Source organism: Parus major, chromosome 11, assembly GCF_001522545.3.
Source record: "Parus major isolate Abel chromosome 11, Parus_major1.1, whole genome shotgun sequence".
Taxonomy (NCBI): Eukaryota; Metazoa; Chordata; class Aves; order Passeriformes; family Paridae; genus Parus; species Parus major.
The window spans coordinates 6374222-6401893 of NC_031780.1; the positions used below are offsets into that span (position 1 = coordinate 6374222).

Below are 27672 nucleotides of genomic sequence, written 5' to 3' on the forward strand. Positions count from 1 at the left end.
CCCCCGCCCCTCACCCGCGCGGCCCCGCCACAGCCGCCAGCCCGCGCGCCGCAGCCCGCCCGCCGCCGCCATCTTGGAAGCGGGCAGAGCGCGATAACGTCACGGTGACGGCGTCAGACCGGGACGAGCGAGCGGAGCCGAGCGGGTCGAACCGCGAGAGGTGAGCGCGAGACGGGCCAGGCGCTCCCCCTTCCTTCCCCTTAAAATTCTTTTCTGAGACATCGTCTGCAACGCAGGGGAGGGGCTGTGTGTGTGTGCGTGTGTGTGTGTGTGTGTGTGTGTGTGTGTGTATATTTAAGTAATTCCTTCACGAAATTTCCTCACGTATCCTGTCCTTCCTCCCTCTGAATCGTCCCTGCTCGGTGACCGAGAGGTTTATCCGCCCGTTCTCCGTGTGCTCAAAAGGTGCACCTGCTGTAGGGCCTGCAGCCTTGCGCCGCCGCTGGGAGCCGGAGCGGTCCCGGCCGCCGGGAGCTGCGGCATTCCCGGGAGCCTGGAGCTGGCTGTGCTGCGTCAGGAGGCTGCAGTTTACAGCCCTGACGTGCTATAGAACCCTGGAATGGATTGGGTTGGAAGGGACCGTCACGATCATCCCATTCCAGCACAGCGGTTTTCTAATCTCCTGAAGCGGAGCCTGCGCTATTGTTTAACCCCTTTCCTTGCCCTGTTCCTCAGGGACTGTTAAATGTGTGTGACATGGAGATAAGGGCCCCTCCTCACGCCGCCCACACGGGATCCTCAGCGTCCTCCCCGCACCTCAGGGAGGTGGTGTTGCTGTTGATGCAGTTTGGGCTCTGACTGATCTTGCAAAGTCATAACCTGCTGTTCAGAGAGGAAGGTGTGATTTCGGGTTTATCTTTCCCACCTTAGCCTAGAAGTTTAGGTATGTTTCAAGATTTTCAGCCTTCTTGGGAAAGATGACTCTTTAATGGGATTAGTATATGTGTTTATAAATGCTGCTGTAGCTGCTTAGTGTCTGTCACACATGCAAAAACAGCTGTGAGATGTTACAACCTGCAGTGTACATTCAAGGTGTACATTCCCTACAGGGTTTGCATTGTGGTTGTTTCAGTGTGAATTCCTACTGCAATACCTCAGAAAAGGCATCGATTGTCCCATTCTGAACTTGTTTGCAGTTTCCAGGAGAGAGGGGGAGTCCACAGCACACAGAGCCAGAGGAACTGTAGGTCAAAATCCACTCCTCACCTTACTGCAGTTAAATTTGGTGTAGCATATCCATGAGCTGTGCCTTAGTGACAAAGTGGTGGCAGTAAGGAATTACCCAGGATGTGTGATGTAGTGATTCCTGGTAAAGACCTTGTTTACAACTGTCCAGAAAGGTGTGTCGTTTGCAGCTAATTGAAGATACACTGGGAACTCTTCTGGTCAACAGTGCTCTCTGTTCTCTGTGGTCATGTTACATTAGGAAGAAAATAGGTTTGTGTTGGATAGAGGAAAAAGGGGAGGTAATCGGGTTCAGTAGCTGATGCTGCTGTGAGAAGAGGTGATGATGAGATACTATTGCCATACAAGGAATGCAATCTCATATAAAATATCAGTGGAGAGAGTTTTCTCAAAACTGTCCCTGCACAGTCTGTTCCACTCCTCCCTCCCTGTAATTTGCTCACCCAGTGCCACCAATCATAACGGTGGGAAGAGCCTCAATCTGGAATGCTGGGAATGCTGAAAGTTACCTTTTTCTTCTCATCTACTGCGTAAGCAAACTCTGCTAGGTTGTGTTTGGAGTAGGAGAGACAAGGCAGTATTTAATGTCAAGTAACTGTCACTGCTCAGGAAATCCAGAAATCCTCTGTCATATTCAGATTTTTAAGGAAAGCAGGTATGTTTTCTTTGTTATTTTGTTGATTTCTTTAAGTCACGGTTTGCAGTGTCCCAGCAAAACTAGTGCATGAGCTGGAGGGAAACTGAATTATACCCTGAAGTGTAGCTCTTTTTTCATGTCCTGCTAACGCTCAGTTTGCGGAAACTTTGTGTTGCTCATTTCCAGAAAGTTATCCCCATTTATTAAAACAACTCAGCTGATTAAGTCACAGTCCATAGAGGTTTGTGCTGTGCTTGGCACTTACCCTTCCTCTCACTCCTGCCCTGTTCCTCCCCCAGCCAGTGCCAGGTTTGCTGCTGTGAAATGGGGGAGTACGGAGTCGCTCCAGGCCAGCGCGTGGCCATCGTCTGGGACAGCTCCTCGCCGGTCGAAGCCCTGAAGGATTTGGTGGATAAAGTCCAGGTGCTGGTGGGAGCTGATAATCGTGTCTCCGTGGAAAATGTTAACCAGCTGCCTCAGTGTAAGAATGAGCTTAATTTTTCACTGTTTCCTTAAAGGGAGAGAGTTCTGCTGTTGTGTGATCCAACACCTTCCCACTTCAAGAGTCAGCACTCAGAACATTGACAGCACCTGCTGCTGACCCTTACACAAAGTACAGCAGGGAAAGTGATGCACCCTGGCTGTGTATGATTGTAGTCTTTAATCAGTTACTGCTGTTGTACTTAAGCACGACGGATGAGGGAAGTGGAACTGGTGTATTAAGCAGTGTGTGTACATGTAAAATTGTACCATCTTGCTCTTTCTCCACAGCGGCTCACAGGGAGTCCAGTTTTGACGTAATCCTCTCTGGCATGGTACCAGGTAGTACAGCACAGCACAGTGTGGAACTCCTGGCAGAGGTAGCTCGGATACTTAAGCCAGGGGGACGTGTCCTCCTGAAAGAACCAGTGGTTACAGAATCAGGTGAGAGAATCTTGCTTCCATGGTAACATAGCATTTCTTGTGAGGATTAGACTGAAATAGAAAGGACAGGAACCCCGATCAACACAGAGATTTTCATTCTCCTGACACACTAACCCAAATCACAAGGTTTTTATCTTGTGCTTAGGCTGATACCCATTAGAGATGTTTGCAGTCACTCTCCTATCAAAAATGCAGGATAGCTTGTTCCTAAACTGCATGGAAAAGCTTCAGTGACCACTGTTTTCTCCTCAGGGTGCAGTGCTAAGTAGTCACAGGTGTTGTGTTTCTGAGGAGCTTCCGAAATGTTTTTAAAAACAGGTGACAGAGGCTGAAGAGATTGCCTCAGAAGTCAGTTGAGAAATAGTTATCTAGAAAAGGTTAAAACTGTTTGGACTGAATTTTAGGAGAAAAGCTAGAGCACCTGCCATGGGACTGCTGGAGGAGCCATGAGAAGGTGAATAGAAGATGATTTCCTAATGTAGTGTGTTCGTTTAGGAGTCCATGTTTTGAAAACTTCATGAGTAGTTTAATAAGTAAAAATGTTCAGGAGGGAGTTTGTTTCAGGTTTCGGGATTTTTTTAAAAATTGGTTTTGATGGGTATTGATTGGATTGAGAAATGTTTTGGCATATATAGAATCATACTTGAATCTAGAATAGCTTTATGTCCCCATACTGTTATTCTAATGAACAAGCTGCTGATGCTTTTTCTGATTTGTTCTGCTGTCAACTAGAAAGGGCCCAATTTTGGTGCAGAAATTTGGCTTGAATGCTTCCCTCTAAAGTTCTTGCCTTTCAGGTTTTTCAGTGAGCTCCATTCTTGTTCTTGCCTTCTCCTACTCTCTGCTTTTGTGTCTTGCAGGAGACAATGGCAAAATCAAGACAGCAGCCAAGCTCCTCACAACTCTGACTCTCTCTGGGTTGGTGGAAGTGAAGGAGGTAGGGATGTGTTTACCATCTCCAGAAATGCCTTTGGGCAGTTACCTGGGGATTTGCTGAGTGATGAGGTTTTTATCAACCCTGTTTGCTGTAAATGTACATGGCCACTGCCTGGCAAAAACTTTAGTTACTGTCAGCATAGCGTTTTTCTTTAGGATTGAAAATACTGTCTGTTCTCTGGAATGCTGGGCTTGGTGTTAAAAGAAGGGATTCTGTATGAGGTTAACCTAAAATCTTACTTGGCAGCTGCAAAAGGAAGCGCCGACCCCAGAGGAGGCCCAGTCTGTTGGAGAACATCTGGGTTACCAAGGCAATGACCTTCTCATTATTAAGATAGAAGGGAGGAAGCCCAATTTCGAAGTGGGATCATCAAGTCAGCTCAAGCTTTCTTTTGCCAAGAGACCTGGTCCTTCAGGTAAGGCATGATGCATGCTGAATATCTGGATTTGGTGGCTCTCAGTGACAGGTATCACTTGCAACAGGGGGACAGTTCCCAAGTAGGGAATGCTACAGTGAAAACCTATGAAGTGAGGCTTCCTAAAGTTGCTTGAACTCTGTTTGGAGTAGATGGGACAAAGGCTGGAATAATTGCTATTTCTTCCTTTGTTTGGTTCCAGGAAAACCCTCTGTGGACCCAGCTGCTGCCAAGCTGTGGACACTGTCTGCCAATGATATGAATGATGAAGAGATGGTAAGTGATTTTCTTTGTGAGGCTCTGCTGTTCCTTCTCTCTCCCCATTCTTTCCTATTCTAAATATTTTCAGTGATGTCTCTTGAGAGGCTTTACAACTTCAGAGGTAGAAAAACCTCCCTAAGGCAAAATAGCTCATTATCTCCATGGGGTCTGGAGAGCTCAGTGATGTGGTGAGGGCAGAGAGGAGACAGGGATAAGAGGACAGAACTGCAGCACTTTCATGCCAGTGTACAGACAGCACCATTTCTTTGAAGATAACTCAGTAGTGCCATTCCCTACTGAAAAGTCCATTTCCTGCATTTTGTCTCTCATGGTGTATTTTCAGGATCTTTTGGACTCTGATGAGCTGTTGGATTCAGAGGATTTGAAAAAGCCAGATCCATCGTCGCTCAGAGCTCCATCCTGCAAAGAAATGGGCAAAAAGAAAGCCTGCAAGAACTGGTCAGTGCTGGAATTCATGTATCAGTGGACCTTTCAACTGCAGCATTGAACTCCTAAGAGTTAGAGGGATTTAAAAAAGATTGTAGGCAATTTGCTGTTCTTTAGAGCCTAACTCTCTTGGTTCGTGTCCTTTCTTATCTTAATTATTGGAATGTAAATTCAAATACAGTGATAATTGACCTGTGACTGTTACAAATGATCACGATGGTGTATATTATCATGATGGTGTATACCTTGGAGGTGGCTGCATAGCTTGTGCAGCTTGCCTAAAACCCTGGTTTCTCACATTGTAAGGAGAAACAGCACATATAACAAGTGCTGTAGTGTCATTTCCCACTCAGTTGAAACTTGAGGGATGTTTCAACACTTGTTATACAAACCGTGGTGTTGAAGAACAAAGTGAGGAGCGTGAGTCCCAGAGTTAGCTGTGTCGTGTGACAGTTGTCATGTGACACTGTTGCATGTGAGTAAGGCTGGCACTAGTGTTGATGACTCATGACCTTTAAGTAGGAAGATGCAGGTGACTTTTTTGTTTTTCTACAGCACATGTGGCCTAGCTGAAGAACTGGAACAGGAGAAGAAGAGCTCACAGCCCAAATCTGCCTGTGGAAATGTAATTAGTAATTTTTGTCTTTATACTATGGTCTGCAGTATATGATCTCTATGTAAGAATTGTGTTCCCTAGACACTGCTGCCTGAGCTGGATTACTGCTTCCACACACTGCCCATGCAGCTTCTACAGAGTTTTAGCCTTTGCCCTGTGCCCATGCAGTCTGTTCTGACTCCCTGGGGGAATCAGAGTGAGCAATGAGAATTTCCCTCTCTGCTCATGGCCTAACCAGGATCTGCCCAGGGAGGATTGTGTTGTGGGAGCTCAGGGGGCTGCCTCAGCCTGTGCACCAAGTGGGGTGGTGACTCATTTCTGTGTGAGCCCAATGCCTGCACAGCTCTGCCATCCACACTAACCAGATGTGTTGAGAAGGGGGTAGAAGGGAAGCAGTTTCTATGCTCATAGATGCTGAGAAGCATGATGTCTCTTGACCTGGAGAAGCTGTATTGTAGAGGAAGAGACTTGAAAGTGGCACCTGATTACAGACAGTGCTTTTCTTTCCCTTGCCAGTGCTACCTGGGGGATGCATTCCGCTGTGCCAGCTGCCCTTACCTGGGGATGCCTGCCTTCAAGCCTGGGGAGAAGATTCTCCTGCAAGAGAACCAGCTGCACGATGCCTAACAAAGATGTGTTCTGCCAAGGACTCTGCTGCTTTTCTGTCACTCTGAGGTTCTTCCTGCAGTCCTCCTCATCCTCTCCAACTCATGCTCTCCAGCCAATACTCCATGTGGGGAGGGACACTGCGGGCACTGACACTGCTGTGAGCTCACCACTTGTCATCAGCCTTGGGCTACCAGATCCTCTGGTGACAAGTCACGTATTAGACTTTGTTACACCTTGTTTTGGCTGACCTGACTTGATCCTGGACGCTGGCCGTCACAGCGTGTCCCACCAGCAGGGGGAAGTACAGTCACGTGTTGTCCTTGTGTGCCTGTGGCATTTCCCATGCCCGTGTCCTACAGCTGTAATTAGTCCTGATTTTCCCCGGTGAATCTGCAGCTCTGGCTCAGCCCCCGGGGTGACTGGGCTCCTGCTCTCTTTGAAATTTGAACCTGCAGCCCTTTGTCATGTGAAGGTGGTTCAGCAGCTCCTGTGGCAAGTCAGGAACAGGGAGTACACTTAGCAATATGTACTCTTAGCAGTGTGCATGGGAAAGGCTGGCAGGCATGATGAATTTCCAAGTGTATTGGGAGCCTCTACCCCCAGCTGTTTTCAGCAAAATGACAAGATTCAGTCCTACCAAGAACTGCCTTTAAGGCAGGGAGCCGATGGAACAAGATCTGTCTTGTCTTCCCACAGCTTTCAGTCCAACATGAACAGATAACACAAGGGCAATCTGAGACTGTCACCTCTCTTGGTGGTTACCCAAATGAGTTACCTGCAGTGTCAAATACATAACAACATAGCAATAACTTAATTTCTAGATGATCTGTGGTGGCCCTCTGCTCCCTCTCCATGAGATACTATTTATTTCTGTAGTTTCTGCTAGTGAAGCATCCTGCAGGTGTGGGATGAGGGTGCTGTTCACATTTTGTGCCAGGCTTGCTTCTCACCCAGGGAGGGGGAGGAGGAAAGCCCACACCCAGTGTCTCAGTGGGGACTGCTTTGTTTGGAGCTCTTGATCTACAGGATGTGACTTCTTCTTGTGTGCTACCTGAGTTACTAAACTCATGGAAGGGGCTGGGATGAGAGGCTGTTCTGTTCTTGAAATAAAAGTGACCAATAGTAAAGCCTTTGTTTTAAGGCTGGCATTAGTGGTATTCTAAGTGTGTCTCCTTCTATGCAGCCTCTCAATGATTTCTTAAACTCTTCAAATGTTAGGTTGCATCTTGGAGTTCTCCATAAATTGTTCCTCTGAAAACTTGAATATGTGATATGCACTGGAAACAACAGATATTAAGGAAAATTTGAGAAAACTCCTTTCTGACCGCTCAGATGCTTGCACTGCCCCAGGCTGTCACTGGTGGGATTGAAGCCCCTTCTTTCCAGAGCAAGGCTTTCCCAGACCCCTCTCTCACTACTCCCTGCCTTTATCATCAGTGAGAACAGCTCCCAGGGAGACAGGATTTGTGTGATAAACCACCTATCCAGCCACCTTGTTGCTCCTAGCTAGTGATGTAAGGGAATGGGCAAAAGCCTCAGCACACTTGGGGCTTTTGAGAGTTTTATTGCCTTTTCTCAGCCCCACTGGTAGTAGAAGACCAGATCTCTTTATGAGGCCCCTGATAAAGGCAGCCCTTACCCTGAACCCTGCTTTCCTCTTGCCCAAACAGGGGGAAGAAGCATTTTCACTTTTGTTTCTCTGCATGAGTCAGCCTTCCTTTTTATGGCCAGCAGAGCTGGGGGGGCAGCAAGGACACACTTCATGCTCCTGGCAGGAAAACCCATCGTGGATGTTTCACTCACCTGCCTTGGGTGCACACAGAGACAGGGAGCCCTCTCCAAATGGAGCAGTCTGGGGCAAGGAGGGCATTGTGTTTATCATTGCTTTATCTTCACATACTTGCTTAACTGCTTGTGATAGCATCTTTCTGAGAAGTGAAATTTGGAGGCCCAGCTCTGGCTAGAGTAGCTGCTTCACTTTTTAAAAATAACCAGTGGGCAATGATTGCCCCCACCCTTCCTGCCTGCACTGGAGAGGTTGCCTCAGTTAGTTCCTCCAGCAGCCTTTCCCTGCCTCTTGCTCACTGGTGTTATTGCTCCAAGGCTATTTCATGGCTTCTTGTCTGGATCCCTGTTAAAAATGCTATCCCAGATCTGATTCCCCACTAACCTTGGGCATAAAGGAGTATCTAAATGCAACACTATGACAGCTTCCTCCATTTCATTGATCAATAACTCTTCCCTGGTGAAGCAATGAGCCATGTTTTTCCCTCCACTTCTTTTAAGGCAGGTAAGCAAACGCAGAGCCTCTGGCAGCCCTTGTTAGTCTTAATTTGATTTGTACCTCAGCTTTCCAATTTTGCCTCTGCAATTTAGTGAACATGTCATTCTGTTCATGTCCTTTGTGGTTTTCCTCATGGCCTTCTATTTTGACCAGTGGGATTCTGAAGAACTCTGCAGCTACATTTGCCTCCCCTGAAACTTTCCCCCTTCCCTAAGTAAATAATAGGTGGCTGCCAAGGCTGTTAGTACAAGTCTCAGGTGTCTGTACCTCTTAGCTGAAAGCTTTTTGGGGTCATCTCTGAACCTCAGCATCTGTTGTGGCTATAACACTAAATCATTAGAGCTATGTGCTGGTTTCAAACCCAGTGGGAAAATTAACTCCACTCAAGCTGCTCCTCTTCCCCATCCTCTTCCAACAGCAGAGGAAACACCAGGCGAGACCACAAGTGGGAATCACAGTTTTACTGAAAAACTCACAATAAACACAACATTATCAAAAAGGAGGGCACAAAAGGGAGTGCTCTACCCACGAGAAGGGTATTCACCAGCAAACCAGCAAAAACACCTAGCCACTCCCAGTACAAAGCAGATCCATGTGCATCACTGCAGCAGCACCTCTGTGAAGCAAGCAATGCTTTTCCATCCTTGCCACTTGAGTTTCAAGTGAGTGAATGAGAGCAAGGTCAACCCACATCACAGCAGATGCCTGCTCCAGAGAAAATCCAGAAGATTGCTTCAGGACTTCTCATGGCCATGCCACCCAGCACATCCAGGACCAAGCTCTTCCTGAACACCATGTTGCCACACAGTATACAGTGTCATTCCTGAACATGGAGCAAGTAGCTAGAGGAGCCTGTCAGTGACTGCAGACTGAAAAGAGTTGCTGAGGCTTGGCACTGTTTGGAGCCACAGAAGGCAAGGGGAAAACAGGCTCAAAAGCTCTGTCCTCACCATTAGCCATGGCTTCTTCCAGGGGAACATAGAGCAGGGTTCTGCAGCCACTCGGGGGTAAAATGTGTCTTTGGTCACCAAGACTGCACTGCTGTATGAGCAAACACCTAGTTTTTGAGGAGGACAACCCCAAGAGGCGGACAACAAGCTGCTCACCTCCCTCACTTGCCCTCTTCCTTGGAGGAGGCATCCATCTCTGTGCTGGCAGCACTGCCATCCCCAGCACTCTGCTTCTGTTGTGATGGCTTGATCTCAGTGTAAATGACATTGGAGGAGGCAGGTACTGTCTCCTTCTTTCCAAAATTCAGGTTGGCATAGGTCAGGTCCTCAGTCCCTGTCATTGGGGCTGCCTGCAGGGAGAGAACAACAAGTAGAGCCTTGGCTTTCTTTTTCTGTGTCTCCCCTGCTAATATTTTTCCACTGGCACTACTCTTTGCGCTGCCCAAGCATTACCCAGATCACTCAGAAGTGCCACCTACTTGAACACTCATAAGCCCTTATTTAATAGGAGTTAATAAGTGTTTAGGACCGTGTTTTCAGAAAAGCAAAGCTGATTTTACTATGAAATCCTTTAAGTGTGTATTCAACAGACAATGCTTTTTTTTGACAGGGAGGAGGAAGCCATACGTGCAAAGCCCTCCCTGGCTTACCATATTGACCTGATTCCTCTCTGCCACTTCCCCGCTCATGAGCTCTCCTGAAAAAGGAAACTTAGTTTAAAAAGTAGTTAAAATAGTGACAATGATCATTATTTTAAATTAAGACAATAATGAAAGAATCAAGAAAACATCTGCATCGATCCTGCTTTTGTTGTGGGAGAGGATAAGACACTCTGGTTCTGTGGTTCTGAAGATGGCCAAGGGGCTGCAGGGGTTGGGAAGGGCTTAAAAGCCCTTGAAAGGGATGGAGAAGAGTCCCGAGGTGGACACTTCTGGATATGCAAGACCTGTTTCAATCACACAACAGGTTGTGCCATAACCAGACTCCCACCAGCAACTGGCCAGAAGGGAGGGAAGGGGGTGAACCTTCTCACCATGCTAGGACACCTTCTCCAGGAGGACTTGTGAAGGGAACATGGAGCAAGCAAGAGCAGTAGGATGTCAAAGACGGACATCTCCCAAGCCTGGCTTTGTCCAGGCCAGCAGTTGAGGAAGAAATGCCAACCTGTTTTGTTCCTTGTGCACTGCCACAGCAGGAAGCCAATTACCGGCATGTAAAGGAGTGTCCCGACCGCTAAGCCAAGGAGGATGCACAGGAGGAGGTTGAGTCCTGCACACACAACATCACAGAGGCACTCATGAGCCACCTTCCCCCACACAGGGACACAGGTTGTCATTCCTCCTTCATGGCAGGGTCAGTTTCTTCCCAGACTTGGGCTTCCAGACCCTGAACCACCTATAGCTTCAAGGTGCTGACAAAATCCTGTGGGGAATGGTCTCCAAACACATCCAGGGGGTAGTTGGAGCAATAGAGCCCCTTCCCAGCACCACAGCCTCTGGTGCCTACCCCAGTTTGGCAGTGGGTCCCAGCCACTCATGGGAAAACAACTGGCTGTTTTCTCCCTTACTGCTCCTCCCTCTTTTTCCCTGAGGACTCCTCCTGCCCTCCACTCTTGCAGCCAGGTGACTGTGAGGACACACCTGTCCAGACCTTCCCTGTGACATCAGTCAGAGGTTCTGCACAGCCACAGCCTGAAAGACAGAAACATGAGTGAGAGACCGTCCAGAGGCAGAGAATACCCTGCACCCTGCTCTGCTTTGCAGCAGAAGTCTTGACCCCACAGTCCTGGATGTCCCTCTCCTGCCACCACAGCTCCAGCCATGTCAGTATTTGGCTGATGTGCTGCAGCTGGAGGATATGGCCTGTCCTAGGAAAGAACCAATGGCCCAGCAGCTCCATGGGGGGATGAATCCGCCAAAAGCTGCTGTTCTAGGTTGGCTCCTCCAGTTCTCAGGGTGCTTTCAGGGGAAACAATGCATGGAAGAACCAGAGGAGTGCTGGATGTAGCATCCTTCTCTGCCCACTCATGTCCCCCATGGAAACAGACCCACTGCCACTTACTGTGAACTGCTGTTTGTGTGCTGTTTCCAGTGTCTGTCAAGTTTGGTCTTGTGATGAAGACCTTGCATGCACAGATTCCTGTGTGGGCTGTACACAGGCTTGAGCTGGTGAAATTCAGACAGTTTTCTCCCAGAATCACAGTGTTGGTTTGATTCTCCCCCTCCAGACATTCAGGTTTGCACCACTTCACCTGCACCGTGAGATTTTCCAAACAAATCTCAAACTGCACAGTGGTGCCTGGCTGTACCTGCTGACTGACTGCTCCTGAAGGAAACAAAACCAGAAGTGATAGCTGAAATATATATGATCTTACAGGGTCATGTCCCATGTGTCACTCATGAAAGACACAATGAAGTGACTGTCCTTTTCTGCAGCAGCTGATGATCCTTTCTAAATCTGGCTGCTAACAATTCTAAGCATTCTAACCACGCTAAGCACTCAACACTGAAATGTTGCCTGTTGACTTGTGCCACTGGATGCTGTGCAGAGCACAAACTTCTGTGCATCAGGAAGGACTGGAAACATGAGGATCAAGGAGAAGGCACCTCCTCCCCCTGTGACATGGGCACCCAAGCAGGAAGTACCTCAGGCTCCACTATTTCATGGAGCATGAGGTGGGACTGGGAGATTGGCAGTGGAGAAAGGTCAGCCCTAGAGAAACAAAGAAAACATAGTAAACAGATTCCCTGCAGTGTCTCTGGCTTCATCCCACCCCATAATGCTCACTCTGGAGTACTTCAGAATCACTCTCTGAGCTGAAGTCACTTCACACGTTCTCAGCTGAGTCTTCCCTCTCTCACCTCTCTTCAGTCCTTTCTTACCACTCAGAGGGGCGTTAGTGGACTTCCACCCCTTACCACCCTTGCTCAGTTCAGAACATCTGCTCTTGGACACATTCTTTGTGTTCAGCACCCTGAATGTGTACATTCCTGCATTTGCTTCATTCACATTGGCAAAGATGAGCTGTGCCAGATCATTTTTCTTCTCCACACCCCCTCCATTCTGCTGTTTTCCATTGTTTCAGGTGACACTAAACCACTTCACCTCCCTGGTGGTGCTGCTCGAGCCTGCCTGAGGAAGACACTGCAAGATGAGATCTAACCCTACCAACACATCAATTGTGGCTGAATTTTGGTGAGCAAGTCTTGATGGGGAAAAAAAAATCCTATGGGAGGACTGTTTTTTTCTTAAGGAATACCCACATCTGCCATGTGAAGCTGACCCCCCTCTGCAGTAATTTGGCTTACAAGCATTTCTGTTTCCTTCCCTGCCACTGGCTTTTCTCCCTGCTGCTGAAGGCAGAGCTGGTTCAAAGCCCCTGGAGCTCACAGCCTGTGCATGCACAGCTGCAAGGGGGACCCCTCTGCAAGGCACATGGCAAGCTGCTGCTGCAGGAGAGGGGCTAAATGATGCAAGAGGAGAGACAAAAGCAGCAGCAGGCACTTTCCACACCTCCTGCACGCATAAGCAAAGAGGGAAGAGTTCAGAGCAGAGGCAAGGGCACTGGGGGACTCACCAACTGGTAGCCAGGTGAGGAGCAGCAGGGGCAGAAAGGTGTTGGCCTGCCAGAGCTCCATGCTTCTCAACAGCCTCATGGTGACCATGCTGGGTGCCTGGTGAGATCAGCCAGGAGCCTCTGTCTCTCCCTGAAGTGTAGGGTCACTGGTCAGCCAAGGGGAGCTGAAGCCTTGCCGGGGCCTCACCCCTTCACCACTGGACCAGGCAGTTCCCTCTGTGCTCACAGGCTTCCTCTTTCTTCTCCTCCTCTTACCTCAGCCCAATTCTTATCTCCTCTCTTCTACGATTCCTCCTCTGGTTTCCTCCTGTCCACACACTCTTGGCCCTGAGACCTGACTAATACCCCCAGGAGTTGCTGATGGCCATTTCCCAATACTCCAGGGCCCAGCCCAGCATCTCCCTGCCACTTTCCAAGTTTCCTACAGCACCACCTCCCCATACCACCGAAGTCTCTTTTGTTTTACACCAGGGAATGGATCGCTTGGAGGAAGTGGTGCTGCTGTCACGGCAGGGGGATGGGGAGATGTCCACACCCATCTGGTTATGGGGTGTGCTCACTTAGCCCAGGTGGGGACACACACACTGTGCCAGTCCCCAGGGACTTGTGGTTTGACATGGGGATGGGCTTGATCAGAGTGTTCTGGCTGTGGGACATACACGGCCCTGCAGAGCCCTGTCCCCAGTTTGACCATGAGTACCCAGATCCCAGCTCCGGCCCAGCCCCTGTATTTCCCTGCCACCTCTGCCATGAGGGACACTAGGACATGAACACCTACCAGGCCAGACACAGCTTGTGTCACCCCTGCCACCAAGGGGACATGTGCAGCAGTCAGCAGGTGCAGGCCCCTCTCTCTCCCCAGCCTCTGTGGGTGGAATCTCTGCTGCTCCTCACTGCCTGCCACCGCTTTTCCTCTTCATGCCCAGAGCAAAACCTCCTCCCATCTGCCATTTCCTCCCCTTTGGTTTCTATCAGCACCCATAGTAACCACCCTCCACACCATGCTGGGCACACCAGTCCAGCCACACATGTCTCCAGAAGAAAGGGTGTTCACTGGAGCTCTGCTCCACCAGCCAGCGGTTCAGCTTCCTGGTTGAAGCTGAGGTCACAACTGCAAACCAACCCACATGAGAAAACAGCAACACCAGCATGGTATTTGAGGATAAGAGGGTACAAGATCCACAAGAATGAAAAGTGAGAGGTTCTGTATCCCTCTTGCTCTCCCCTCTGGACCTCTTAATCTCTTCCCATGCTGTTTGTGACGTTCAGTTCCTCTCTGCATTCAAATATTTGTTTTCTCTCATTTCACTATTGCATAATGATGTGTACTTGTTTGCTTCCTTCCTTTTCATTTCTATTCTGGTTCCCACGTTTCCTGGCACTGATGAACCCAAGACCTTCTCCAGCAGGAAGTGCCTTCTCCATGTTCCCAGCTGTGGTCCTGGTGGAACTAAAGGTTAATGTCTTGCCTTCTGCTGACTCTACAGAGCTGCTCTCCTACCACAGCCCCTTCCAGCTCCACAGCCACATTCCATAGTGCTCTCTGCCAAGGAGAAAAGAGCAGGAAATGACAATGCTGCTGTTGATAACAGGGTCAGCAGTAGCTACACCAGGCACTATGCAATGTCCACAGCAACAGGGAGGTTACAGAGTTCCTCAGGAGCTCCCCACTCCCTTGAAGTGAAACGAGGGAAACAGAACGTGCCACCAAGGTCTTCCTTGACCTTGACCGATGCTGGGAAGGATGAGGAGAGATGTGAGAAGTGCTGTCCTCTGCCGGTTCGTGGTGGCTCTTCCTTGGGTAGCGTGGTGCTCTGCCCTCGCAGGGTCGTCAAAAGCGATCCTGCCCTCGGCCCGAACCTCACAGCACTGTGGGGCTGACAGGGCTCGGGGACACATTGATCTGAGGCCCCTGAGCCCTCACGGAGCTGTGCACGGACAAGCCAGCGTCAGAACCCCCGGTGTTAGTGACACGGAGCAGGAGGTGACACGGAGCAGCAGACACTGCCGGTGTCCCGGACTCCCTGAGGCACAGCATCATCAGGAGGAGGCGCCCACCCCTGACACTCCGAACCCGGCACCCCTCTGAAGCCCACAGCGCCTCACTTAGCGCTACTCAGTGCTGATCTCCTATTGGTTATTATTTCTGTCCGTCGCCATAAGTCCCGCCTCCCCGTCCATCTTCGGCCGTAGGATTGGCCGCACTGTACGCGGAGCGTGAGGCTCCCCTGGGCGCCGCCATGTTCGGGGCCGCTGTCCGGCGGCGGGGCGGAGCGGCGCTGGGCTAGCGCGCATGCGCGGCCTGGGCAGGGGCGCCGCCCCGGGAGCGCGCGGCCGCCTCGGGAGCGCGCCCGGCCCGAGGATGCGCCAGGCGGGACAACCCCGGTGGCCCGGCCGGGCACAGGTGAGGGCGCCTCGGACCTCTCGAGCCCCCCCGGGCTCCTCCGCTGTCCCGGGGCCGCTGGGCGGCGAGGGGATCGGGGTCCTACCGGAGGGCGCGGGGCCGGGAGAGGCTGGGAAGGGGCCGGGGGTACCAACTCCGTGTGGGCCGGCGGGGTGAGGTGGGGCCTGTCCCGTCCAGACCCCTGAAGGGGGAAGATCTGGTGAGGCGAGGTGAGGTGAGGCGAGGTGAGCCCTGCCCTGTTCCAGAGGTGAGGTGAGCTCTGTCCCGTCCAGCCCTGTGAGGAACCTGCACACGAAGAGCCGCAGCCCAAGCCCCGCAGCCCCGGGCAGCACAGAGCATCGTGGACCATGCCAGAGACATCCCCGGGGCTGCCATGAGCTTTGCATGAAGGCCGGTTTGGTTTCCAGGATTTTCCAGGTGCTGCTGTCTCCGGCACGGTTCTCATTGGCACCTTCGACCTCGGGCGGCACCTGTGGGAAGTGTTGTGCCTGGAACGGGGCCTTCGCTGCAGTACATCCACACCAGGAAGGACACAGTGCTGTGCTGGGCTTGTCTCGAGGTGTGGTGGGAGTGTGCACTTGTGGGTTATCACACAACCCGCTGGCACTGAATCAAAAGCACGTTTAGTAAAAAAAGCACGTCACTTTTGACATCAACACGTGAACCACGCCATACAGAGCCTCAAGTATGTTTGTGCCAAAGGGCAGAAGTGCTTGCTGGTGTGCTCCTCCGTCATGTGCCTCATCTTTCTTGGAACCCAAATGGAACTTTTTAGGATAAGTCAGAGATGTGAAAAGCATTCTCTTTATGCAGAGCCAGTGCTACCCTGGCCAGCAGCTTTCTGACCTTTCTGAACATGGGCTGTTATTCTTTCCCTACCTTTGGCCATCTGTAATGGTCCACAACAGTTTCTGGGCCCTGTGATCCTTTACTGTTCTATTTTGTTTTTGAGACTTCTGCCTTTGGAGCTCCCAGACTGCTTCAACGTGGGATTGAATGGGATCCTGTAGGAACCATCAGGTTTTTCATTGCACTGGATCACAAACCTCTTGTTGCTATGTGTACCAAGAGTCAAAAGCTCCTTTCTATGACCAGCATGTGACTTCAAAATCACTGTGAAATTCAGCAAAAATTAAGGTGCTTTGTGGCCACCAAAAAAAAACGAATGGCAGAGCTCTCAAGTGCTTCTCTTGGAAAATTTAAGTCAGAATGATGTTGCAGGATTGATTATTTCATTTCTTTTAAAAAGAGACTGATTTTTTATCTCCTGACATGCAAGGTATCTGTTGCAGTCTGGTTTCAGTTGCCCATAAAAGTTAGTTTTGGGTTTTCCAGGGGTGGGTTCTCACTAAAGTGTTCATTCCAGTGTTTGACTACTGGAGAGGCTGATGCACTAGGATTTTAATTTTTGTAAATAATTTGCTGTGGCTTGTTTGAAGGTTTGAGGCTTGGTGAGTTCTAAAGTAAATATGTACAAATTGTACCTGATTCTAAGCTGTGCTAGTACCATTTTCAGGCACTTCTTTCTCAGAGCTATTCCCATGATCTGCCAAAATAATTTTTCTCTAGTTTTAGGTTCAGTGCTAGATGTGACTTCTGTGCATTCAGTGAGCCTCAGTGGATAGACAAGAGTCTTTTCACTCCCTGTAAATGACAAATGTTTGCACTGTCTTGTGGCAATGGCACTTCACAACTTAAAAAAGTTTGCTGCAAGGAACCATCTCCTTCAGATTCTTTTGATCCTGCCTTCTCTGAGCTCCATTTGATGTGCTCTTACATGGTGAAGGACAGAGAAAATTTTGGTTTTCTCCAGCCTAAGTTCACTCTCAACTTTATTACCTGTGATGTCTCTTCCAAACTGAGGAATCTTTCTTTGCTTAGGTCTTCCTTTTCAGAAGATCTTGGTGCTTTTGATCATCTCTGCAGCACTTCCAGTTCTGCTCCCCCCCTGCTTAGAGGAAAAGCACCAGATGTGCACATAGAGCTCCAGACGATGGTGCTCTGGGGACTTCTGTGACAGCACAGAAGCTGTGCTCTTCTTCTGAGATCTCTGCTCCTTCTTCCTACACTGTTAATTCCAGCTGCCTCTCCTCAGCAGTGGCCTTTTTCTGAGGGTTTGGGCTGTTTGCTCAGGGTGGCCTGGGCTGGAATCCCTCTCCTGCCAGCATTGGAGTGTCTGCAGTGTGTGTGTGAAGACATGTAGCCCTTGTTAAAAGCTCCCATTACAGGTCTTTCAGCATCTGCTCGGTTCTGCTCATGTTCCATGTGCTCTGTGATTTGCCCTGTGATAGTCTTTTTGCTGTCCTTCAGCAGCCACATCCATCCTGCTGTGCCTGCCCTGCCAAACCAGGACTTTGCAGTTGGTAAAAGTTTGGTGGGGGAAGAGGAGGCTGCAGGTGGCTCTCAGGGGAGGGAAGAGGAGCTTGTCCTCTGTTCAGAGCCACTCTGCAGAGCCTGGTGGCTGCAGTGTTGGGGGTCTCCAGCCCTATGGGGCCCTTTGACAGTGCAAGCTGTGTCTCCATACCCAGAGAGCTGGGGCTACCCTGCTAGAAGTCATTAGTGAGGCTGGGTTGGCTTCTTCTTGCTTTCTGGTGGTACTAGTTCTTCTTTCTGGTGACCCAAAGTTCTTGTAGCATCAGGAGCTGGTGCATGGTAGCTAATCACTAGATTTTGTAGGTTTGTGCCAATAGCTCCTAGTGATACCAATGTAGAGGCATACTGTGTTTTAGGATAAATGAATTTAAGATAATTCCACCTTCCGAGGTGGAAGATTATTTTTAAGAGGCAATTAGATGGAAGACAGGAAAGAGTAACAAACTGAGCGAGTTTTACAGAAATCAGCTTATCAGAAATGAGCTTATCAGGAGTTTCCTGTTGCACATACTGTGGTGTTCTAGAGCCTTTTCAGCTAATTCAGCCTTTTCTAAACCGTTGTGGTTTTGTGTAAGTTGGACACCTCTGTGTGATCTGGTGCAAGCAGGCACACACTCACCTGGTCTCTGTTCCACCTCACTTTGTGTTCCTTCAAATGAAGATTATATTCTTTCTGTTGTGAGAATTTTTAATTCTTCCAGACCATAAACTGCTAAACAGATTTGTGGAGTCTTCAATAGTTATACCTGCTGTCCATCCAGTTGAAAAGAGTATTTTTTTTGTTTTTCTGATTTATATAAAGCAAGCCTGGGTAGAAGCCATCCTCCTTGCCAGTATCCCAGGATCCCACCCTTTTATGTAGACTAGTAAATATTTTCAAGATCCTTTTGATCTTTGTCACTGCCTTATTTGAGTGTTCTGCTAAATGTTGGATAAAAAGGAATTTATGCCAATGAACTTTGTTCATCCTTACAAAGAATGACAGTGACAGTATCACTGGAAATGCTACATCAGAGAGAATAAGGAAGAACATACTGAATTAAGTAAATATTTCATTAGCGATTTTATAGCATCTGTAAACATTTGTGCATTTTGCAAGATAAATACTCTCAAGCATTTCTGTTTTCTAGTTTAATGTCTGTACTATAAAAGTACCTAAGAATTCAGTCAGGGTTCAGTTTTATAACACATGCTGGGCAGTGTAGGCACCCCCTGACTAATGAGATGCTGATTGCAAACAAAGCACTTGCACTGGGACTAGTTTCATTCTGTGCTGGTACTGCCCACTGCTGTGTCAGGGTTTGCTTTCATGTCTTGTAACTTAATGTGAGTGTCTTGGGATGGGGAGATGAGTAACACTGTTGCTGAAAAAGGCCAAGATTCTTGCTGCTTATAGATGTCTTTTCAAAGGTGTTGATCTGGTGTTGGTATCAGTTCTCTTTTTAGATATGGTCTTTGCTTTTTTATTATGAGCTTCTAACAAAAACTGAATTAGTCATGTTTTTCCCTCAAAAAAATATTCAAAAAAGGTCAAGTGGGTGTAGTAAATGAGAATTCAGAAAGGCACAGAACAAAAGCTGGATTGTAGGTTTCTGTGGTGTCAGAGATGGAGGACACTTCTGACATCTCTCCTTGAAGCTGGTGCTAAAGGCAGTTTGGCCAGTTGTGGACAGCAGCTGTGCTAAGACATACAGGCAGGTAGGGATCAAAGGAATTGATATACCTGGAAATATTTGGAAGAACAAAAGGAGTGTGTGACTTGACCAAATGTTTGTGTGTAGGGAATATAATAATTCTGTGCAAACCCTGCATCCCTGGAGATTAAGTGGCATTAGCAGAAGGAGATATTTTTAACTGTCCTAAGCTTTTAACTACCCACAGTGGACACAGAGGAATTCCCTTTTCCTTTCAAAAAGCAGATTTCTGTGTATTTCAACACTGGCATTCTCTCTCCTTGTAGGCTTCTCCTCCCCAGGCAAAACAAGCTCACTGAATCCAGGCTTTCCCCACAGGACATATTTTCTGTATCTTCTCTAGACTGACTTATCTATTTGCCATAAAATTGTTAAGGTCCAAGTAGTTGTTTTCAGTTCGTGTATTTAATTTGGAAGAAAGATTTATGTGTCCCAAAGCATGTTTATTATTTCCAGCTATTTCAATTGGTCTAATAAAAGATATTACCTCATTGCATAAACCTTTATCTCATTTAGGGACTTACATCATCACAAATGGAGCAGCACTGCTTTTACTGTCAGTGTGACAGACTCTGTGTCCTGTCCTCTTGCTGCTTCCTGTCACTCCCAGTTTGTGCCTCTCTGTGTCTGGTTTATCCTGCATTCTTGTGTGTGTTTCTCTGCCCATGTGCTGAGTTTTGAAGCTGAGGAGGTAACTCTGTCAAGCTGCTTTCTTACCATTCTTCTGCAATAGGTCAGTCAGACTTGTCCCTTAATACTGCATCTTTATAGACTGCACCTTCTGGGAGTTTTGGTTTTTGTCATAAGGATGTTTGAGAATGTTGAAAGCCGTACAAGGGACAGAAGGTGGCATTCAGGATAGGTGTGTTTGATATCACAATGTGACTTTTCCTGATAATGCCTTTTACCTTTTCACATTTTAGGAACTGTGGATGGGACACCAAGCTGAGGAGCCAGACGTTTTATTGAAGGCTTGTGTGTAGACCCTGATGCTTGAATGAAGAATGAAAATGCTCCCTGGAGTGGGTGTGTTTGGAACTGGTAGTGCTGCCCGGGTCCTGGTACCCTTGCTGAGGGCAGAAGGCTTCTCCATTGAAGCTCTTTGGGGGAAAACTGAAGAGGAGGCCAAGCAGCTGGCAGAGGAAATGAACATCTCCTTCTACACGAGTCGGACTGACGATGTCTTGCTGCATCAGGACGTAGATTTGGTTTGCATCAACATCCCTCCACCGCTAACTCGGCAAATTGCTGTGAAGGCTCTAGGTACCTTTTTATCCTTGCTGTTGGACCAAAAATCAGTAGCTTCTTGGCAGATTGAAATTTGAAGCTGCTACCCAGCACAATTCTGGTTGCACCAATGGGCAAATGAAGTGCTGAAAATTTTGTGTGGCATTTGTGAGAAAGGTTACCTGGGGTTATAATTGCTTATAGCTCTGCTTGAAGCAACTGGGCTAAAATACCTTGTTCAGTTCAGACTGAAGTTATGGTAGGGAGTTTGTAATAAAAATCAGCTATATTAGCTATAGTAATGAGAGTGTAAATGGCTTTATGCCCATTAAAAAAACCCCAGAGCGACAGAAAATAAAAACCAAAAACAAAACAACTTAAATTGTTCAATTCATTTTAGATTTTCCTATACTAGGAAACTGAGATTTTTCTGGAAGGGGAGGGTTGTTCAGCTCTTTGTTTTTGCCACAAGTAAAATCAAGCTTGGAAGTTGAAAGCCTTTGAAAAATATTTGTATGCACTCAGTAGAATCTTGTGAATTCGAAATGCTGTTTTAGCTGTGACCCTGGCCACTACCTGGACCATCTTGGCACATCCATGTCCATAGCAGGCTGATGTGGTCCCAGGTGGAGGAATCCTTCTACCTGACTCAGGAGGGCAGATGTTGGGGACAGCAGGAGGAATTCAGCTAGATGAGAAAGAAGGGATGACACCCCAGACTGGTTGGGCAGGGAGATGGGAGCCAACTGCCCAGGCATCCTGACATTTCTTAATTCCCCAGTGTGTGACTTTGTAGTGTTAATGTCCTCTCCTCTAGTGCAGCGTGGGTGTCAGTTTGCGTGTAATTCTGTAAATAACAAGGGTGATATTTTTACTGTGTTTACAGGAGATGCATGAGTTAATTTTAGGACAGGTAATCTCAGACCATGTGAGCCAGGGTGGTTTGTTGTGCCTCTTTTCTCTACAGTAATTTCTTTTGGAAGTAAACAAGTCCCTGCACAAACATTTGTAATGCCACTTAGATATGCAGAGAGAGATTTCAGGCTTTTTTTTCCTTTCCTTTTTTACATTGTTAGATTTGTTTGTTTACCTTGTTAGAGTACTGTCCTTTGAATTTTAAGGTATTCTGATTTTTAAATATTTGAGCTGTAAGCTAGAAATTATCTCTTCAACTATGCTAAAAGCTCTTTAAAGCACTTGCTAGGTAATATGCATTTCACTAGGTGTTGTCGCTCTTGATGATCAAGTGGGCTAAAAAGGAGAGGATTGAACTTTCTCTGCTGATTTATTAACTAAAAGGCATCAAGATTCCTTCATTGAAGTCTGGGAACCCATAAGATGGCATTATCCAGAGGAGGAAAGGGAGAGGCAAAGCTGGTGCAGAAATGCAGAATTTGTATGCAATGGAAGTTGAGGAGGTGGAAGGCTGAAAGAGCCAGGGAGATGGATGTAACAGGAGAGGGTAACAATCACTTCCCCTGTCCTGAGATGTTCTGATCTGCAAACTGATGCAGACATCCCAGACCCAGTGTGATGCTGACCTTGCCTTTCAGCTTTCCAGGTTCATTGCAGGTATTTGCAGGTCTGCTGCCCAATATAGTGTGACTTATTTAAAGCCAGTGTTGGGAGGTTTCCTGTGCCTGAATGTTCTGAAGGAACACAGAACCAGGACAGGGCCAAAGATGGGAACATTTTCTTTGGAAGTTAAGATAGATGCAGTGATGGTTATAATCAGAGAATTATTGGCTGTGAATTGTGTATAACAGATTGGTGTTTTGTTGCCAAGAGACTGGGCTCTAGGAAATGTCAGAAGTGGTGCAATAATAATGGTCTTGTGTGTTGTGTTTTGTTGGGCTTGGTTTGTTTGTTTTGAACTGGTGACACTTTAATCACTTATTTTTTAACATTTTTCTACTTTTTAAAAAAATTATGCTTCCACTTTTGTTCCTGGTGAAGAGGAGAAAAAACCCCAGTTTTTCTAGGTGGTGCAGTTTCCTTGCCTAAGTTTCTTGCTGACAGGCATCCATGAACAAGCCTGGGGACAAAGCAGTGACACTGGTTTGAGTTCATGAACCAGACACAACAGATCAAAGCCCAGGGGATAGTTCATATTAAAATCAGTGTAATCTTATGGTTTATCTCCACAACAGGCAAAGCAAGAAGCTGTCTTTAAATCTGTGCTTCTTTTGATCTCAGAGGAACTAAATAAATTTCGCCAAATATCTGTGTTGTGGTTCATGTCCCACAGTTAAATGCACCCATCCACGCTCTCATGTCTCCTGGCTGATGATGGCCTCAACTGAAAATTTTGCAGCTGTGATTTAGGAAAACAATATGGTACAAAGTTCAGGTTATTCATTACCAAAACAATAGTAACAATCCCAGGGATGTAAGCTACACTGCCTTGAAAAACAAAAGGCATTAAGTCGGTAAGGGACCTTGTAGCCATCTCTGACTTGGCCCTTGTCCTTGCTTCATGGCCATCTCTGTGAGTTTGGGGACAGCTGGAGGGATGTTCCACTGAAGGCAACAGCAGGATTATCCCAGAGCTGTTATGTGTTCCCAGGTCTCCGTCCTGGCACTCGGCAGTGCACGGTGGGCTGTGCCAAGCTGTCAGTGTGCTGCACTGGCTGCCATCCCAAAAAAAGGCATCAGCCAGTTTTAGCTCCTCAAGTGGCTCAGCCTAGGCTGCCACAAGAGGCAGAGCACTGGGTGAGGGTGAGGCTGGTCAGCAAAGCAAGGACAGCCTGGTGTGAGTAGCAGCCCAGCATGACAGGGCTGTGCCCAGGCTCGGCTGTTTCTGCTCTCAGTGCCCTCTGCAGGGACCCAGGGCTGGGCAGGCAGGGCAGCAGCACCAGAAGAGCACTGGCTGCAGAGCTGTACCCAGGCTGTACATGGAGCCAGGGTCACTTGGGTTTTCTGTGAGATTTGAGGATGTGGATCTGCTCGGGATGCTGTGAGCATCCTTTTGCTTTCTCCTGTGGTGCTTTGCTGTAACCCACCTGGAGACAAGTGCCATTTAAACAAGGCAGATAAACTGGGCTGAAGCAGCTTCAGATGCTTGTCCAGGTGCTTCAGCTAGCCCTGAAAAATATTGAAGTGAGTGTTGTGCCTTGGCTTGGCAGCAGGACTGGGGACAGGGAGTCAGAAATGGTCCCTGAAATGGGGGGTTACCAGTGCACAGCCAGGGTGTCCACTGGGAGTTTGACCTGACCCTTTGTTCATTAAAGCTGCTGTAGACTCATATCAATATTGGGGATTTCTCACTTGTAGTCTTCTCATTTTCTGTCAGGATTTCACTTGTGTCTATTAGAAGCAGAGGTTCTGAGTCTCCTGTAGCTGTCCCCTGGCTGAGCTGTGACACAGGACACAGGACTGTCCTGGCTCTCCTGGCTCGGAGGGTTTCTTCAGGGCTGGCTGGGTGCAGCCGGGAGGGGGAGCACGGGGAGCGGCACCCGCAGAGGGATCCGCCTTCCCCTCCCGTGCCACAGACCGACTGAGGTGCCTGTGCTGGTACCTTCTCACTGGAAGTCAGTTAAAAGCTGTTCTGAGCAGGGAGCACAGTCTGCTCCTGGCTAAGGAGGAGCTTTCAGAGAGGTGCCCACTATTGTTTGCAGTGATTCCTGCAATTCTTGGGCAGAAACTGCAGTGTGCCATGACTGACCTTCAGGTCTGGCATCCCCAGTTAGTGTCTGTAGTAACCATGTTAGGAATAATATGGTTATTATACTGAAAAATGTTTAGATAAGTATTTGATCAGAACAGATGTAAAACAGGAAAAAGCAGTAAAAGTAAAGCCCTGCCATGAGAAGGGAAACACCGGTAAAGCTCCAAATGTAAGAATTGATTAAGACTTGTACTGTCATGCTCTTTTGTTTTACTTCATTTTTTGCTTTAAAGTTAGGGGAAGAAAGAGGATTATTGGCTTCCCCCATTGATTTAGGCTGAGCATGATGTAAAGTGCATCAGTAGCAGTAACAGTGCAGTGGGTCAGCTTGGGGGTGCAGCTCTTTTCTGTGTAACTCAATCACCTTTTGTCTGATTGTACAGGCTGTATGTGCAGACCAAAACGATTTGCTTTCTAATTAGAGAGGGTTGTTTTAAAACAGTCCACTTACCAAAGCATTATTTCTAATTCTTGTGTTCTGTACACAGAACTTGTATGTATGTCTTTTATATATAAGTAAATTGTATGTCCCATTTATATTAATTAATTAAAGAAATAAAATTATATAATGATGGTGAAACACAAAGTGAAAATCAAATCTCCCCTTCCTCCACCTTTTCCCTGCAGGGTACATGGATTTTTTTTTTCTCCTCTGATTATACAGGTATTCAAATAATTTCTTTACTACAGCACTCATACTGTGTCTTGTTTTGATGCCATATGATGCCATTTGGATATTTATCTTTCATGATGTAAAAATCCTCTCTTTATTTGGAGCTTCCCTCTGGGAGAGTTTTTCAGCTCTGCAACTGGAGCATCTTGGAAACACTATTGAGTCTTGCTGCACTTGGCATTCCTACTTCAGTTCCCAGACCTTTACCTTAGAAATTGCAGCAGGAAAGCCCAACTCTTAAAAACACCACTTCCCAATAACCTTTGGGGCATCTGAGCATGTTTAGCTCATGTGTGCTAAATATTGTATTTTTTTTTTTTTTTCATTTGTGCTGCAGGAATAGGGAAGAACGTGCTGTGTGAGAAAGCTGCTACCTCTGTGGATGCCTTCAGGATGGTCACAGCTGCCAGGTATTACCCCAAGCTGATGAGCATCGTTGGCAACGTTCTGCGTTTCCTGCCCGCCTTTGTGAAGATGAAGCAGTTGATAGAGGAGCACTACGTGGGCAACGTCATCATCTGCGACGTGCGAGTCTACGGGGGGAGCCTGCTCAGCCACAAGTACAACTGGATCTGTGACGAGCTCATGGGAGGGGGTGGGCTGCACACCATGGGCACCTACATCATCGACCTCCTGACTCACCTCACCAGCAGGAGAGCAGAGAAGGTCCACGGTTTGCTCAAGACTTTTGTAAAGCAGAACACGGCCATCAGCGGGATCCGCCACGTCACCAGCGATGACTTCTGCGTTTTCCAGATGCTGATGAGCGACGGCGTCTGTTGCACTGTGACTCTCAACTTCAACATGCCCGGGTCCTTCATCCATGAGGTCATGATCGTGGGGTCTGCCGGGCGCCTCGTAGCTCGAGGGACAGACTTGTACGGGCAGAAGAACACTGCGCTCCAGGAAGAACTACTGTTTACAGACTCTCTGCCTGTCAACAAGGGCCTTTTGGATAAGGGCTTTAAGGACATCCCGCTGCTTTACCTGAAAGGAATGGTGTACATGGTGCAAGCCCTGCGGCAGTCTTTCCAAGACCAGGAAGACCGTCGGACGTGGGATCATAAACCTGTGTCTATGGCAGCCTCTTTTGAAGATGGTCTCTACATGCAGAGTGTGGTAGAGGCCATCAAGAAATCGAGTAGGTCAGGTGAGTGGGAGACTGTGGAGGTGATGACTGAGGAACCAGATGCCAACCAAAACCTCTGTGAGGCACTTCAAAGAAATAACTTATGAACATTCCTACCTTGGAAAATAGGACAATTAACACTTCTGGCTGTAATGTAAAAAAAAACAACTGTTTTTAAGATATGTAGATTCTTATTTAATAGCCTGAGTTTCTTGGTTTTTTTAAATATGTAAAATATGTTCTGATAGGAACGGTTCTGGTTTAAATTGTTTAAAGAGTTTTAAATGTTTCTGTTTTTTGCAAACATTTAATTTTTTTCTTGGAGACTGGTAGGAAAACTTGAATTGCCCTTTGCACTTGCAGTAGCTGAAGTGAATTGTGGGATCTCTGCCATTGCATGGCTTGGAAATGGGACACAACCCCTGTTGCACAGGTTGCTGATTTAACCATGAGAGCACGTAGAGCAAGATCAGGGAGTATCTGTTGTTCAGATGGCTTTTTCTTCTCTCTTGGAGACTGATGTATGTTTTAATCCTCAGTTTGTAAAATTTTAGAAAAGAGTTTAGTGATGTAACCGGTCTCTAAACTCCTACGGGACAAAAAGTAGAAGGAACGGATTGAAGTTACTAACATAAGGATCAGCCTTTTGGCTTCCTGTATGTGGTAAATGTCTTTCAAATTCATTCAAACTGATGTTTTATTTAAATTATACTATAATTCTCTGTTGATGGTGTCTTGGCAGGAAAATCTTCAGGAAGTCTGTGATGCATTGAGCTATTCTTCCATATCTGTGGATATTATTCCTTCTACTCAAGAGGCTGCCTGCATCCAGCAGCTGTTTTTCCATAAGCTCTGTGCTTATGTCAGTTGTGTTTACTGCCTGGCAGCACCGGTGCTGTGCCTGTGGGGCCACGTTCTCATTTCTGTGACTGTTAATAAATAAATGCCTCCCGGGGTCACGGGATTGCCACAGTGTTGTGGGTAACAAAGTTGTGCAGCATGAACCTTTCAGGGACCTGAAAGTGGAAGGAAGGAGGTATTTCCTACCTCTTGCAGCTCTCTTAATGTGCTGGCTGGGTAACTGTCACACTACACACATCCTGATAGTTGAGAGAACAGGGACTGAACTGCCGTGGGTAAATGTGTTCTTGATCTCAGACACTGGCTGTTAATCCTCTGTCCAGCCCATCTTCACACTCCTGCAGCTGGTGTCCAGTGGAGAGATTTGTTGGCAGATGATGGAGTGGGAGTTCATTCCTTTTGAGAAATGTTTCTCTCTGAGGCAGGTATGTGGAAAGGATAGTCTAATTTTACTACATTTGTTTTGTGTACTTGAAAGCTTTTTTTTTAAATGTATTTCCCACTAAATTGTAACCCTGTGTATTTATGTATATTAACATGCACGCTGCTGTTTCATAAGCTGGACCTTCCTGAAAAGTATCATGTTTTCTACAGAAATAAAAAAAATGTGTTTGTTGAGGAAATTCTCTATGCAGCTGTGTGCTTGTATTTGATTTGGTCAAGCTAAAACCATCCTAATAAAAATGAGCAGGAGCCTCAGAGCTGGGACTCAGCATCTAGTGAGTCCATCCTTCTTATTGTAGAGGTTGCCAGAAGACACCAAGTAAGAAGCAAATCCCTGTATGGGATGATGGGACCACTG

The 27672-nt window shown here is 47.5% G+C and overlaps 4 protein-coding genes across 12 annotated transcripts in view; 2 read left to right on the top strand and 2 right to left on the bottom strand.

The window, feature by feature from the left end:
- COQ9 (coenzyme Q9) overlaps positions 1-87 on the bottom strand; it is a 7028-nt gene extending 6941 nt beyond the window's left edge. Inside the window, exon 1 of the mRNA XM_015639680.1 lies at positions 15-87. Within this exon, the coding sequence (XP_015495166.1) occupies positions 15-72 (58 nt within the window). The 5' untranslated portion in view covers positions 73-87. The remainder of the gene's footprint in view (positions 1-14) is intronic.
- An 872-nt stretch (positions 88-959) lies between these two features.
- CIAPIN1 (cytokine induced apoptosis inhibitor 1) lies at positions 960-7188 on the top strand. The gene is made up of 9 exons (XM_015639675.3): positions 960-1840; positions 2122-2303; positions 2594-2746; positions 3607-3683; positions 3930-4098; positions 4301-4374; positions 4703-4818; positions 5362-5431; positions 5939-7188. The coding sequence occupies exons 1-9, from the start codon at positions 1770-1772 to the stop codon at positions 6047-6049; spliced, it is 1023 nt and encodes a 340-aa protein (XP_015495161.1). The 5' UTR covers positions 960-1769; the 3' UTR covers positions 6050-7188.
- Positions 7189-8759: 1571 nt separating this feature from the next.
- Positions 8760-14013, bottom strand: LOC107209707. Of its 4 annotated transcripts, none has more exons than XM_015639691.3 (7): positions 13621-14013; positions 12843-12972; positions 11327-11590; positions 10906-10956; positions 10430-10534; positions 9916-9962; positions 8760-9615 (listed from the first exon to the last, which is right to left on the bottom strand). In XM_015639691.3, the coding sequence occupies exons 2-7, from the start codon at positions 12928-12930 to the stop codon at positions 9427-9429; spliced, it is 744 nt and encodes a 247-aa protein (XP_015495177.1). In that variant the 5' UTR covers positions 12931-12972; positions 13621-14013; the 3' UTR covers positions 8760-9426. The 4 variants fall into 4 exon arrangements, with proteins under 4 accessions (XP_015495177.1, XP_015495178.1, XP_015495176.1 ...); XM_015639692.3 differs by lacking the exon at positions 13621-14013 and adding an exon at positions 13098-13591; XM_015639690.3 differs by lacking the exon at positions 13621-14013 and having other exon boundaries at positions 12843-13086.
- GFOD2 (glucose-fructose oxidoreductase domain containing 2) lies at positions 11587-27497 on the top strand. 6 transcript variants are annotated; one of them, XM_033517276.1, is made up of 4 exons: positions 11587-12460; positions 14238-14298; positions 20237-20576; positions 25218-27493. In XM_033517276.1, exons 3-4 carry the CDS (start codon positions 20318-20320, stop codon positions 26114-26116), a joined length of 1158 nt encoding a protein of 385 aa, XP_033373167.1. In that variant the 5' UTR covers positions 11587-12460; positions 14238-14298; positions 20237-20317; the 3' UTR covers positions 26117-27493. The 6 variants fall into 6 exon arrangements, with proteins under 6 accessions (XP_033373167.1, XP_033373168.1, XP_015495146.1 ...); XM_033517277.1 differs by lacking the exon at positions 14238-14298; XM_015639660.3 differs by lacking the exons at positions 11587-12460; positions 14238-14298 and adding an exon at positions 15146-15246 and having other exon boundaries at positions 25218-27497.
- The last annotated feature ends 175 nt before the right edge of the window (positions 27498-27672 follow it).

Excerpts from the sequence above, each read along its gene's own strand:
- CIAPIN1 (XM_015639675.3), top strand. The coding sequence starts at position 1,770 with ATGTCAAGTAACTGTCACTGCTCAGGAAATCCAGAAATCCTCTGTCAT. Across the intron at positions 3,684-3,929 it reads GGTTGGTGGAAGTGAAGGAG|CTGCAAAAGGAAGCGCCGAC; the intron begins GTAGGGATGTGT and ends CTTACTTGGCAG. Across the intron at positions 4,375-4,702 it reads ATATGAATGATGAAGAGATG|GATCTTTTGGACTCTGATGA; the intron begins GTAAGTGATTTT and ends GTGTATTTTCAG.
- LOC107209707 (XM_015639691.3), bottom strand. The coding sequence starts at position 12,930 with ATGGTCACCATGAGGCTGTTGAGAAGCATGGAGCTCTGGCAGGCCAAC. Across the intron at positions 10,535-10,905 it reads CACAGGGAAGGTCTGGACAG|GACTCAACCTCCTCCTGTGC; the intron begins GTGTGTCCTCAC and ends TTGTGTGTGCAG. Across the intron at positions 9,616-9,915 it reads AGAGGAATCAGGTCAATATG|GCAGCCCCAATGACAGGGAC; the intron begins GTAAGCCAGGGA and ends CTCTCCCTGCAG.
- GFOD2 (XM_033517276.1), top strand. The coding sequence starts at position 20,318 with ATGAAAATGCTCCCTGGAGTGGGTGTGTTTGGAACTGGTAGTGCTGCC. Across the intron at positions 20,577-25,217 it reads AATTGCTGTGAAGGCTCTAG|GAATAGGGAAGAACGTGCTG; the intron begins GTACCTTTTTAT and ends TTTGTGCTGCAG.